The following is a 13916-nucleotide window of genomic DNA, read 5'->3' as shown; positions in this document are numbered from 1 at the left end:
TCTTATCTCCAATTAACCACCCAAAAGCTAGAAGTGAAGCTGCAGATCAAGTGGTCGAGTGCTAGCCTTGAACAAAAAAAGTTAAAGGAGAGTGCCCAGGTCCTGAGTTCAAGCCCCAGTATTGACCAGTTGTGTTCTTCCCTTGGTGGCTCACATTCAGAGGGGTTAGTGCTGGCTCTCCAGCTACTGGTATCTATTGCTAGGACTTCATTACATCCCTGGGTCAGGTCCGTGATGGTCCTCCTTCTTAATGCCTCAGTATCCCTATATTTAAAAAAGAAGTGGGGTGGGGGTTAAAACATCCCTCCTACTGAATTCCATAAAGTCAGAGGTGAAATGTCCATGGACTGCCTGGCCTAGGCCCTGCTACGGTGGCCTGTACTCACAACTGAAAGTGTGGAAGGGCACCCGGGAGGGATCCAGCGCCCCTCCACCCCCCCACGCCCCCCCACTTTGTCTCTGCCAACCAAAGCACCACGTGGTTTCTGAAAGGGATTTCAAGTGGCTTCAGGATCTCTTCCTCCTGTCATCCGCCTCCGCAGGCCCTAGTGGCCGGGGCCAGGGCCTGCGCGCTAGTTCCGCACAACCTTGTACTCCTTGGGAGCCCAGAGGAGGCGCGGGTGGCGGATCTCAGACCGCCATCCGATGGCGGGGGCCCAGCAGAACTCGGGCGACAGCACCTTGGCGGGTTTGTGCAGCCAGAAGAACTTGTTGAGGTGGCTCTCGTCGTGCCAGCGCGCCTCCAGGCCGCGCGCGCGGTCGCGCAGCTGGCTCCGCGCGCAGTGCGCCGTCAGCCCGCGCAGCGCCGCCACACTGCCCCCGAACACGGCCGCGTGGTAGTAGAAGTCGCCCTGCTCCGACGACAGTGCCGCCTCCGACCGCGTGTCGCGCTCGTAGGGCAGGAACCAGCGCGGCCAGTGGTAGTGCCAGGCGTGCAGCTGCGCCACCAGGTCGGCCAGTGTCTCGGGCCCGAAGGCGCTGCTGAAGTGCTGGTCCACATCCATGCAGAACACGAAGTGCGCCTCGCGGCCCAGGCGCCCGCCCAGAGCCTCGTGCAGCGTGCGCATGCGCGCCATGGACACGTCCTGCCAGCGCGGCTCCCGCGTCACGTGTTCCACACGCAGCCAACGGTCCGTGCCCAGTGTCACGTGGGGCACGGCTTCCGGTCGCTCAGTAAACACGTAGTACACCACGCGCTGGCCCACCATGAAGTGCTGCTCGGCTGATTCCAGGAAGCGCGCCAGGTACTTCTCCAAGTACCTATGGGATGGGGAGTCATCCTGGGCTGGGCACCTTGCTCCCTCCTGTCCCTCTTCCCCCCACACACACTCTTACCATGTCTGTTGTGGGGGGCGGGGGAGGTGTCCCAGTCCTGCCCACACCAATTCTGGCAACTTCAGACCCATTCCTGGAATTTCTCAACCTTGGGGGTGGCCTCCCCTTAATGGGAAGGCCCCAGGTTGTTTGCTCTGAAGGGGTGGGGGTGCTGCTCTGTTCCTTCGTTGACTGGTTTTCTCCTGACTAGTACCAAGGAAGTGAGGATGGGTTGACCTCAGGGGATTGGCAGCATCTACCGCTTTTAATCTTTTAAGCAGTTGTATAAAGTTGTACAAAGCAGTTCCTGAATACAGTGCATCTCGATCAATGTAGGCCCCTTTAACAGTATCACCCATTCCTCCCACCCTACCCCTTCCCTCACTTGGGTCTACTTCTTTTGCACTCTTTGTGTCAAAGGGTTCAGCTCTTGATGCTGCCATGATGGAAGGAAGCCCAAGCAGCTTCATAGAAAGCCCACATGAAGGGTGGGGTCCTACTTGTCTTCAGCTGCTAGTGTCCCAGTGGAGAATCAAACATTTGGTAGCAGTGAACAACTTTGCCCCAAGTGAGCCCCTGTCTGAATCCTCTGCTCATAAATCACGAGCTACAAGAATAATCTGTTGTCTTAAGTCACTGACTGTGGCCATTCCTGACAGCAGGGGTACTTGTAATACTGTACAGGTAGTATCCCTAGATAACTTGAGATACTAGAATTTAAAGTAATGGTAATACTACCAAATATATTTTAAAGTATTTATCAAGTGGAAGACACTTCTGAGTCAATGAGCATTATTCTTTTCAAGAGTTCAAGGTGAGGGGGTTGGCTCTAGTGGTAGAGTGCTTGCTTAGTATGCATGAGTTCCTGAGTTCCATCTCTGATACCACAATAAATAAAATACTCCTAGTAACTTGTATAAGTGTACACAATTGGTACATGGTAGAACAGGGATATGAGCCTAGCTTGATACTGGAACCTGAGCTTTCACTTGCACTGGTTTTATCCTTGGTAGAAATGTTTTGGAAACTGGAATCAGACATCTTGGAAGTCTCAAAATCCCAGGAACTAGGACTTTGGGACCCTAGAATTTCAGTTCCTTCATATTCTGGCCCTAGGATTAGTGTGCCAGGGCACTCTGCTCAGCCTCCTTAATGGAGAGGCCCAAGGAGAGGCCAAGGTCCTAAATGGTACAGCAGTTCTGCTCACCTGCTCCATGGGTCACCCCTAGGTCCTGTTTACCATCTTGTCTCAGTGGCCACACAGGCTTTCTCCCCCTTCTAGAGTGTAATAGAGTCAGAGGAGGATCCCAGAGCAGCTAGCTGTCTGGTAACAGAATTCTTAACTTTTATTTAGGCTGTCAGTTCCTGGAAGAGTAACTCACGTCTTCCACAGTAGCCTGTCCCAGTACCACAAATGTTCCCCTGGACTTGGCCTCTCTTGTGTCTCATGGGCTTAGTTGCCACCCTCAGTCAGGAAGCATCTATTTTTTTTAATCATTTCTGAAAGGTATACACTGGTCTTAGACCCCCTCCCATCTACAATGGGAAGTCAGTACCTTTTCCATCTATCATGGTTCACCCACCACACTTGCAGGGGTCTGTCCGCTACCTGGGTCCCTGTTCTTTCCCTGACCTCTACCTGCAGTGATTCTACCCCACACCCTCACTCACCTGCTTCTGTGACTACTCCCGACTTGTTTGTCATCTGCATTCCAGTTCCAGACTACACTGTGAGGCCCCAGGGTGAGGCCCTGGTTCTTCTACCTCTGATTCCTACACTCCTCCAAAGTCTGATTCTCCAAGCCCTCTTATCTGGTGACCTTGCCACTCCTCAGTCACTCCTCTGTCACCCCTCTTCTCTACTTCTCTCCTCCATCAGGCTGTGATTCTGCAATTGAGCCACTGACCTCCATCAGGTACCTTGCTCCCTCTGTTGCTCTCCTTTCTTCTCTCCACTCACCTGAAAGACTCCATCATTTCCTCACCACAAACCCAGTATCTCCATGTAGACCAGCTCTAGCTCTTAGACAGGGTCCTTCTAGGACACAGTTCTAAGCACCTGGCCATGTGTGGTAGGTGGGTTCTGTGTGTTGCTTTCCAGGGAGGAGACGAGGGGAGATCTCTGGGTGTAGCTCCTAGTTGTACTTTAGAACCCCCTTGCAGAGGAGCCAGGCTCAAGACATCCTTATACACATGCACCCCCATCCCACTCCCTATTTGGACAGCACTGCTTCCCTTGCCAGGCCTTACCTGCCTATAGCAAAGACAGTCAGCCCAATGGTGAGGTTCTGCCTTCTAGCCTCTTGCTGGGCTACATCTGGGTCAAAGGTGCCATCCCAAATAATAGGAGCGCCCCAGGAGGTACAGGTCAGAACTTCAGGCCGAGCCCTGGACAGGGCAGGAATGGGAAGCACAATTGCATTCACCTACCTGCTTGATATATGCACAGTCATCTCCCCAGGCTGGGCCCTTAAAAGCCTCTAGGTCAGAACCCACCCGGACAGAGGATTGTGATCAATGGGGCCTCTTGGGTTGGCAAGTGGAGCACTTAGGTGGGGATAAGAGGAAGGCAGGGCCTGGGCATAGGTAGGTTTGTGGCCATTCTGAGAGGGATGATAGCTCCTTACCAGGGACGCAGGACACCTGTGAAGTTGTCTTTCAGCAGGGGCATTATGGCTGAAGGGCAGACACCCATGGGGATGAAGGTTTCCAGATACCTGTGGGGCAGGGGAGCAGAAAGGGGCATGTCACCTGCTCAGGAGCAGAAGCCCACAGGGATCCTTGCCCATGGTGAGCCAACCTCCACCCTCTATCCCTGGGCCCTGGTGGTCCCACTTCAGGTGCTGGGGGAAAAGGGTTATACCTGACCACAGGCAACCCATACAGGAACAGGCCTATGAGACCTGCAGGTAACATCAGCCGCCAGAAGAGTCTCTTCCTTGCCCTGGGGGGAAAGGGCATCAACAACTCATTTATATACTTGCATACACAGGGGAAATCACTGATTTTTAATGCTTCCTTTTATTGATTGATGTTTGAGTATGGACTTGTCAACAGGCAAAGGGATGTGTCAAGAGTCCATCCTTGTCCTCTGCATGGAAGTGGCCAGGGTTACGTTTCTTCCACATCCTTCCAGAGGAGGTCTGGGTATAGGCAAATGCACCCAAATTAAGTAGGCAGCACTCACTCTTCCTCTATTTCCCTACAGACAGCACAGTGGACATTTTGTTTTGTACCTTGTAGGTTTACTCATTTTTGAGGTAATATATTCCATCTGAACTGAAAAGCTTTTTTTTTTGTAAGTGCTGGACTACAAAATGCTGGGACTCACAAATACTAAGTAAGCTCTCTACCACTGAGCTATATAGATCTCAAGCCTCATCTCATTACTTAGAGAACCTCACACCTGGGTTGGGTATGGTAGTTCATGCCTATAACCCCAGCAGCTACTTGAGAGGTGGAGGTATGATGATTGAGTCCCAGGGACCGGCTGGGGAAAGCTTGATTTTATCTGAAAATCAAACTACAAGCAAAAAGATTGCAGTATGACTCAAGTGGTAGAGTGTGTGCCTGCTGAGCTTTAATCTCTAGCAACACAGGGTGAAGAAGAGGAGGAGGAGGAGGAAGGGGTGGAGAAGGAGAAGGTGAAGGAGGAAGAGGGGAGGAAGAAGAGGGAAGAAGGAAGAGGAAGAAAGAAGGAAGGAGGAGAAGGAGGAGGAGGAGGAAGGAGAAGAGGAAGAAAGGGAAGAGAGAGAAGAAGAAAAAGGAAGGAGGATAAGAAGAAAGGAGAAGGAGAAGGAAGAAAAAAATACACTTGGACATGATAAATTATACAGGACTGTAGACATTCACAGAGACCAGAGGAGAATATTCTTAGGAAAGGATCACAAAGGCTCAATAGCTATGTGCATATAATCATATAAAATGATATTTATTGAATGAACTCCAAAAAATGGAAACGAGGGTTTTTTATATATTGCTTTTTTGAGGGTTTTTTTTTGCAGGGGGCAGGGGTTCCTCCTTTGTCACTGTTTTTGATTTCTGTACTTTTGACTTGTATGTAAGTTTATCTGGTTTGGGGAGAGTTAATGGTGGGACAAAGAGTGAACAAATGCAGCAGTGATACTAGACCTATGTTAAAAATGAACTATACAACTGTGGAGGAGGGAGGTCAGGAAAAAGAAAAAGAAGAGGGTGAGGAGGATGAGGAGGAGGAAGGAAAAAGAAGAAATAAGAAGATGAATCTCAGCTAGGCACCTGTGGCTCACACCTGTAATCCTAGCTACTCAGGAAGCTGAAATCTGAGAATCAGGGTTCAAAGCCAGCCTGGACAGGAAGGTCCATGAGACTCCTAACTCCCAATTAACCACCAAAAAACTAGAAGTGGTGCTGTGGCTCAAGTGGTAGAGCACTTGCCTTGAGCTGAAGAGCTCAGGGACAGTGCCCAGGCCTAGAGTTCAAGCCCCATGACTGACAAAAAGAGAGAGAAAAGAAGAAGTGAATCTCCCATCCTTTTGCCCAGTCACCTCATATGCCTTGGGTTAGAGAGCCTATTCTACCTCACCAGGGTTGTGAGGAGCCCTGATTCACACTTTCCTTGGGCTAGCAGTTTTGCAGGCATGACCTGGGCAGGCTTGGATGATAGGAATATTATTTGGGGTTGGGGCACTTAGTCAGGGTGGGGATAAGACTGATATTGGTCAGGAGCGTCTTCTTCCCTGGACACAGGAATTCATGGCTTGGTGGCTAGAAGTAAAGAGAGCTGTCTAGGACGTAGAGCTGAGTTCCTGGACTGACTATGGTCAAAGATCACATCTTTTCCAACCCAGTCCAGCCTGGATTGAACTTCCTTCCCCACAGCTCAGTCCTGGCTAGAGGAGGTGGATACTGGAATTTGCCCATTAGTTGCTCTTCCAGGAAGGAATCAAATCCTGAAAATTTTCTGGAGACCCAAGGTAAGGAGCACAAACACTGGGACCTGGTCCGCAGGTTCGAATACCAGCTCCACCACTTACTAGTTCTCTGCACTTGGGCAAGGTCTGCTGCATGCCAGTCTCCTCCCCCGTAAGGTGGCCTTGTTTGTTACCCACCATCTTACCAAATCCCATCTGCAGAGGGCTGCCCTGGACTTGGGTAAACGTAGCTAAGCTAGACATTGAACACTATAATCTTCCAGACTGCATCTCCAGGTCTCTGAAGAAGGCATCAGACACTCCTACCTTAGCCTTTCTTTATTGTCACTCAACTGCTGTGCACCATACATGTCTAGGACAATCTCTGAGGACCACCTTGGAGTCTGGTGTGAACATGTGTTGGGAGCTGACAGTATAGTTTAACGGTCATCTTGATCCTGGTGCTCACTTGAAGGCAAGTACAAGGAACTGGCTTACTTAAAAAACACCAGGTGCCCAGAATTGCTTTGCTATGTCTGCAGAGTTTGTTTTACTTTCTACCAGTTGATCTTGTTTTTACTGCCCTTTGTTTTTACTAAAATTTTCCTTGTTTTTCTGGACTATTGTAACCTTGTTACCTCTTGACTTCTAATAGTATATATTAGGGAGAGTTAAAAATAAATGGTGCTAAAAAATAAATAAAATAAACGGTGCTGCAGTCTTGAGCTGCAGACCTCCCGACCCCATCCTTTGTCTTATGTCTTTATTTTTCTGCCTCCTTGCCCCCTAATTCAGGATTCCCTTTCGTTGCAGGCAGGCTCCGGCAACTGGCGCCCGAACAGGGACCTGAAAACCTGGGATCAAGGCAGAGGACCCCGCTAAGGTAAGAAGACATCCAAAAAATAGTGGGAGAGATTATGGTCAGGAGTAAGAAATTATGGGGCAAGGTAACAGCCGCACACTATACGTGCAGGCTCTCAAGGGTATGCTTCATGCTCAAGGAGTGAAAGCTAGACAGAGTCAGTTAGAATGTTTCTTTCACTTTGTTGAGGAAGTATACCCCTGGTTCCTGGAGGAAGGAATCATTAGTTTAAAAACTTAGCCAAAAAAAAAAAAAAACAGGAAAAAAGGATTCAGGGACACTATGATGCAAATGGCCGGTAAGTTAAAACATTGCTGCTTTGTAATTGTCTGGTATCTGTGTAGCCTGCAGGTTCTGTATTGGGGTTGGCAAGAGTCTTGGCGGACGCGCTATAAGACAGCCAACTGGGCCAGTGGGAGACGTCCCCCGGATCCCCATCAGGGTAAACTGTGCAATAGTGCGGACATTTGGGCCCGTCTGTAGTCCGGCACTTTTCTGTCTGACAGTCTACATTGCACATGCTGTCAATGTGCTTTGTCTCAATGTTTGTGTGTATGTATTTTGGAATTCTTGGAATGTTTCTCCTCTCAGATTCATCCTGACGTGAGAGCCCGGAGGAGACTGGCTAACACCCCTCAATATCTGTTTCTCTCTAGCTCCTTTTTTACTTACATTTTAAACTGACCCCTCTTTCTACCCTTCACTGCCACCTCCTCCACCCTCTCTGGATCCAAAAGTAAGGGGGGGGGTAGGGAGTAAGAAACCTGGAGCATCTAACAACAACTTAAAAGGGCCAGCAGGGAGAACTCACAGCCGGATAAAACTGCTACTGACCACCTGCAAGTGACACCAATAAGATCTTAGCCTCGGGCCTTGGCCCAGGGGGTCTGAGCATGGGGGAAAACCTGTCAGCCGATAGGGACTTCTTTCCCTTGCCCCAAGATGCTAGGAGTTCTCCTCCACCTAAGAAGGCCCCTGGGTCAACGTTTGGAGGAATCTAAAAGAAAAATCCTCCGAAGGTGAGTAGAGGGAGTTCAAGTCCCCAGGTAAGTGGATTTGAGTCCCACTTGTGAATGGTGGTGAGATGTTGCCCCATTCACTGAGACCTGATTTTGTCTTTGTGGCCACTTGTTTGTCTTGTTTACTTCGGTGTGTTTTCTGTTATGTTTTCTGGGGTAGGGATCAACTGGGGGCCCATTAGCCCCCAACTCAGCCTTTGGTTGTCTTGTCTAGTTCAGTTTTAGAATTGGTACCAGTTTTAAATGTACGTACAACTGATTTTGATTTTTGCGCGCTTTAAGATCTATGTGTTTTGTATGTGTTTGTGAACATGTTTAAGATAAGAATTATCAGCATGCTGTAACAATTGGGTGAGTTTAAGTTTAAAATTCAAAAGGTTATGAGGTTTGGACATTACCAAAAATTTTAAAGAATTTTCACATTGTTTTAAATGACCTTTTAAGGATTCTTTAACTTAAAAAAAATCAAAAAATCTGGTATTTTAAAATGCATAAGGCTGTTTACACTGTAATCAAGTTATCTGGCTTAACAAAAATACATTGGCTGTTTGGAATTTAGTTCCCTTGGCTAAAATTTGGGGATAAATATTAGAAGTTTAAATATAAAAGTTTGTTTAACATTGTCAAAGACATTACCTGTTCTGTCTGTCTAAAACTGTGTATTTCATTCAAAAACCAAGAAATAAGAAAAGGAAAAAACTTAAAAGCCAAAAAAAGATCTATCTTTAGAGGTAAGGGGTAAACAGGCAAAAGTGCAGTTCAGCTGGTCATACATGGTGGGACGGGCCATGGGAGGAGTCCACGCATGGTGAAAGAGGACAAGCTGGCACAAACGCAGTTCATCTAACCCTAAAGAGTGAGATTAGGTGCGTGCCCATTCCATAGGAGGGGCCAAGTGGCCCAGCTTTGTTCTGTCCTTTTTCTCTACAGATAAATACTAGAAACATGATGGTAAAAATTAGTGATGTGATGATTTGATTAGTATTGCTAAAACTGGCCCTTGGACTTAAAAAGAGGACTTAAAAAAAGTTTTTGTATAATGTGACTTGCTTTCAATGATGTTCTACAATTAGGATATGTTTTTAAAAGTCATAAAGGTGTTAAGTTTAGCTTTTTGGTACAGTGATGGTGATTGTAATTCTTACAGTAAGGAAAAATTGTCATTTAAGTTTAAAAGTTTTAATGTGTATCTGTTTTAAAACAAGCAGCCAAGAGACAATGAGTGGCACTTGGCCTCAAGATTTTAAGGGATTTCTTTTTAAATATAACTAAAAACTAAAATAATAAAAGATTTACAGGAGGCTTAAAAAATTAGGAATGGATTTCTGGATATAAAGATTAAAAGTAAAATTGTTCTTAACATTTGCCTCAAAGTGGAAAAATCAGGATTACCAAATTAATTGTTTAATTGCTATTCCAGTTTGCTCTTAGAGGTTTTTTAAGTTTCCAGCAAGCCAAGAGCAAAGCACAGAGGATTCTTATAAATTTGTCAGACGTAACTTTGGCTCTTAATAAGTTTCAGGTAAGAGCATGCTTAAAAGCTACTTCTATGTTGACCACCTTGTTGCTTTTATTGGAGTAAAGTGGCCTTTTATAAGACTCATTGATCTACAAACTGGTTCAGAGCCAGCCTGGGCAAAAAAAAAGGTCTCTGTGAGACTGTCACCTCTACTTAGCCAGCAGAGTGCTAAAAGAGCTAGCAGAGTTGCTTTGGGACTCAAAGTGACAGAGTGCTAGCCTTGAGCTGTAAAGCTGAGGGACAGCACTCAGGCCCCATGTTCAAGTCCAGCGACCAGCTAAGGGAAATGCCAATGAGGCAATTATCCCAGTGTAGAGAAGACATTCCTGGGACAAGAGCAATGGAGGAGCATCCAGAGGCAGTAAGCCACTGCTTGGATGGCAGAAATGTCAGATCCTAGAGTCATTTGTGCGTGGCCCTTCAAAAATTGGTCAGAGCCAGGAGGTCATGAGAAGATAGTTTGTAAGCATGCCTAATGTCCATGACTATCTACCTTGCAGGGACAGACACTTGTCAGTAATCTGTAATAGTACTAAAAAGCTAAAGTTACAAAATGTGGGGGATGGTTTAAATCCCAACCCCTGTATGTGCCAAAAGCCCTAATTGGCAGTAACTTCTGAGCTAACTCCAGCCACATAAAATTTATCTGCTCAAGAAAAAAGGTTTGTAGGGCTGGGAAGTTGGCTCAGTGGTAGAGCGCTTGCCTTGCATGCATGAGGCCCTGGGTTCGATTCCTCAGCACCACATAAGCAAAAAGAAAAAAGCTGGAAGTGGCGCTGTAGCTCAAGTGGTTGAGCACTCGCCTTGAACTGAAGAGCTGAGGGACAGCACCCAGGCCCAGAGTTCAAGCCCCACGGCCGACCAAAAAAGAAAAAAATTAACCACCAGAAAACTGGAAGTGGCGCTATGGCTCAAGTAGTAGAGCACTCGCCTTGAGCTGAAGAGCTGAGGGACAGCGCCCAGGTCCAAAGTTCAAGCCCCATGACCGACAAAAAAAAGCAGCAGCAGCTCAGGGACAGTATCAGGCCCAGAGTTCAAGCCCCAGGACTGGCAAAAAAGAAAAAAAAGTATAAACTATAAGCCCTCTATCATCTTTATAATAACAATAAAAAATTTTAAATACTTGACTTATGAAGCAGTAACTCCTTTGTACAACACCTTAATAATTTAAAAAAATAAGCGTGAAGTCAGGTCCAGAGAGACAAAAGATACGTTTTCCCCTATATGTGGAAACTAGAGATAGCTTATAAACTTATAATACGTTGGGTGTATGCAAGTGTATATAATAAACATATTAACTGAAATATGGTAGATTCAAGGGAGAACTCAAATAGTGTAATTCCTTAGAAAGGCAAAATCAAAGTTCAGTAAAATAAGATGCCAGGAAATGGACACTTGAAAGGAGTGGGATGGGGTCAAGAGGAAAGGTAGATAAGAGGAGAAGGGAGGGAGAATGTAATCAAGAACCCAATATATATCCCATGAAATTGGTATGAAGGTGCAGCGGCAGTCCTGCTGGAGCAGAGGTAGAGCACAGGCAGGGAATACTGAGAGCCCAGGCTGCAGGGACCAACAAGACCAGGTCACAGGATATGCACTCCAGGCCTGGGAGCCTCAGATTTTATCTTAAGGATCAGTGGAGTCATTTTTATTTACTAAAGAAAACAAAACACTATTCGAAAGCAATCAGACTGGACAACAGAGCCTGCACTTGGTGGCCAGGAGGGTGGAAGATGAGTTCAAGGTCAGAGTACCAGCAGCAGGCATTACTGGGGATGTGAAAAGGGGTCCTGCATAAACACTTAACTGTAACTGAACAGTCTTTGCGACAGGTTTACCTGCCAGTGACTTCAAACACCTCTCCGTGGCTGCTTTCTCCCTTATTTCAAGGAAACACCCTTCTGGTGTCATCCTGTGATTTTCCTCCTTACAGCCAGGTGCTAGACACCCCCCCTCCCCCACACACACCATATATACCACACATACACATATCCAACACACACAACACACACCAGACACACACATGCACACAACACATATACATATCACACACACACAAACCACATGCACCCCACACACCAGACACACACCACATATATGCACATGTACACCACAAACCACACACATATGCCTGCTAGCCATGCAAAACACATACACACACCACACACACCACACACATGCCACACACACCACACACAAAACCATACCCATGTGCTACACATGTACATCCCACACACATTCACACACTATACAAACACACAGCATTTCCCACTTCCATGGCCAATCCTCTGCATTCACATCTACCCTCCCCCCACCATGCTTTCTGTGACACCCCTGACTTCCTGGAAAATTCCTTGTCGTCTCCCCCCCACCATCATTCACCCTCCTCCCACTCTGAAGTTTCCTAAGCTTCCTGCAATTTAGCGTCTCTCCATCTTTCTCCAGGCTATTTCCATCACCTGCCAGTCATTCCTTAATTCTCAACTCCCGGCCCCCCACTCCCACCAAGTATGCTCCTTTGTTACCTCAACAAACCTTCCCTCTAGCTCTTGCCAAACTACAAACTGTTCCTTTCCAGGAGTTTATTAGTTTGTAGTCTTGGCGCCAAATCCCAGAGCCTGCCCCCTCATTGGGGGTATCAATCATCCATTCAGAAGTGGATGAAGCCACGGATGGATGCTTTGTCTTCACTTTCTTTCCCAAGCCAGTACACCTTTGCTGAGCAAGTCTGTACTTATTAACAGTGGACATGGAGCAAACACTCGGCTACAGTCTTGCCTATTGCAGGTGGTGGAGGGTAGGGTTCTTACCTTGGGAACCCAGAGGGGCAGCTCAGAAAGGTTGAAGTCCTTGCTGTGGGTTACATGGCTGGTCGGTGGTGGGGCTGACTGTGGAGTGGGACCTCAAGGGTGGCACTGGGGCTCCACAGGACCAGGCCTAGTCCAAACCAGAGCTGCTCTCCCAAGGACCCATGGCCCCTCCAGGTGGCCTTGTGTTTTCAACCCCAGCGCACTCCAACCCCCTTGTAGCTGTGCTGTTCTGGCTCCCAGACTCCTGGGTGGGTCCTGGCGGTGGTACCAGAAGCTGGCAAGACTGCCATGCTACAGGGATAGGGAAAGGCCTCGGTGCCCTTAGCAGCTGTCCCCACCATCTTAGCTAGTCCCGCCCCCATCAAGCAGGTGTGGCTAGTGCAGCTTTATCTCATGCATATCTCAGGCTTACCTCCTGGAGGCACAGGCTGTAGCCGGGAAGAACTGACCCAGAGTACACAGGTGAAATCAACTGGCTGGGCTAGGAGGGGTGCTGGGGTGGGGCAGGACCCACCAGCAACTCTTGTTTCTCACCCCACCCGGCCCTGTCTGGAGTGATTACCCACAGAGGTGCCTGCCTAGCCCACTCTACATTCCTTGGTCAGGTATCTGCCACAGGACCGGTTCGTCCCCAGCTCCATCTGAAGGTGGATACTCAAGCCCCTCCCAACCCCTGCTCCCCCTCTCCATTTTCAGATGGGCTAGGAGGCACTCGCTTCCTGGTCTGGACAGTCAGTCCCAGTAGGGACAGGGAGCTGTTAGTGGTGAGCACCTCTGTGGCTGCTGTCTGCTGTGCGAAGGACGGAAGGAGAGGAGCTCCGAGGCAATTCACCCACCTCACAGCCTCCCGGGACAGCACCCTGCCCTGACCATGTAGCCCACGTGTATCGATCGTCTTGGAACCTTCTTCTCCCAGGCAGGATTTGTGACTCAGCTGATCCCTCTGGATCCCTTTCTACCTCCACCTCCCACCTGGTGGGGTCCCCTCTTACCTGAGTCTCTCCTTGATAGCCATAGGGAGAAGCCAGCTAGACACTCAGTATTGAACTTCCCCAGCTCAGAGCCAGGGAGGAAATGACCTGCTCTAGAGAACAACTGCTGGGACAAATGGCTCCTCCCAGACCCTCAGCCGCAGGAACCACACCCACAGATACAATCCGGGATGGTTCACCCAGGGAGGGACCTGCTCAGTGGTGGTGCTGAACAGAAGAAATTAGCTCCTGGATGCTTTCTCTACAAAAAGCCACAGGGGGCTGATCTTCTAGAAAAGGGTGGATTTCACAAGGCCAGTCCAGGTTGTTAGTAACTGAACTATTTGTACTGACTTCTTTCCTTCCCTATGATCCAGGAGCTCCTGCAGTGTCCAGTTCCTGAGTGGGCAGGGGCGCAGCAGGCTGCTCTGGTCCCAGAGAGGCATAGTTTTATGACAGCTCCCTTTAAAGCCAACAGCACTGGGCCCAATGACCTTGGGCAATTCACTTCTGTGGGTGCCCTTTACCT

General features: G+C 48.2%; 1 protein-coding gene across 1 annotated transcript; it reads right to left on the bottom strand.

Annotated features, from left to right (window-relative positions):
• Positions 1-572: 572 nt before the first annotated feature.
• On the bottom strand, positions 573-13464 carry A3galt2 (alpha 1,3-galactosyltransferase 2). The gene is made up of 5 exons (XM_013020532.1): positions 13409-13464; positions 4178-4258; positions 3942-4031; positions 3565-3702; positions 573-1260 (listed from the first exon to the last, which is right to left on the bottom strand). The coding sequence occupies exons 1-5, from the start codon at positions 13429-13431 to the stop codon at positions 573-575; spliced, it is 1020 nt and encodes a 339-aa protein (XP_012875986.1). The 5' UTR covers positions 13432-13464.
• Between the last annotated feature and the right edge of the window lie 452 nt (positions 13465-13916).

This window comes from Dipodomys ordii, unplaced genomic scaffold (genome assembly GCF_000151885.1).
Source record: "Dipodomys ordii isolate 6190 unplaced genomic scaffold, Dord_2.0 Scaffold51, whole genome shotgun sequence".
Lineage (NCBI taxonomy): Eukaryota > Metazoa > Chordata > Mammalia > Rodentia > Heteromyidae > Dipodomys > Dipodomys ordii.
The sequence above is the reverse complement of the archived record's forward strand: the minus strand, read 5'-3'. Positions and strand labels throughout refer to the sequence as shown.

Coding starts and splice junctions, on each gene's coding strand:
- A3galt2 (XM_013020532.1), bottom strand. CDS start 13,431: ATGGCTATCAAGGAGAGACTCAG. Junction 4,259..13,408: donor GCTATCAAGGAGAGACTCAG/GTAAGAGGGGAC, acceptor CTTTCCCCCCAG/GGCAAGGAAGAGACTCTTCT. Junction 4,032..4,177: donor TATGGGTTGCCTGTGGTCAG/GTATAACCCTTT, acceptor CCTGCCCCACAG/GTATCTGGAAACCTTCATCC.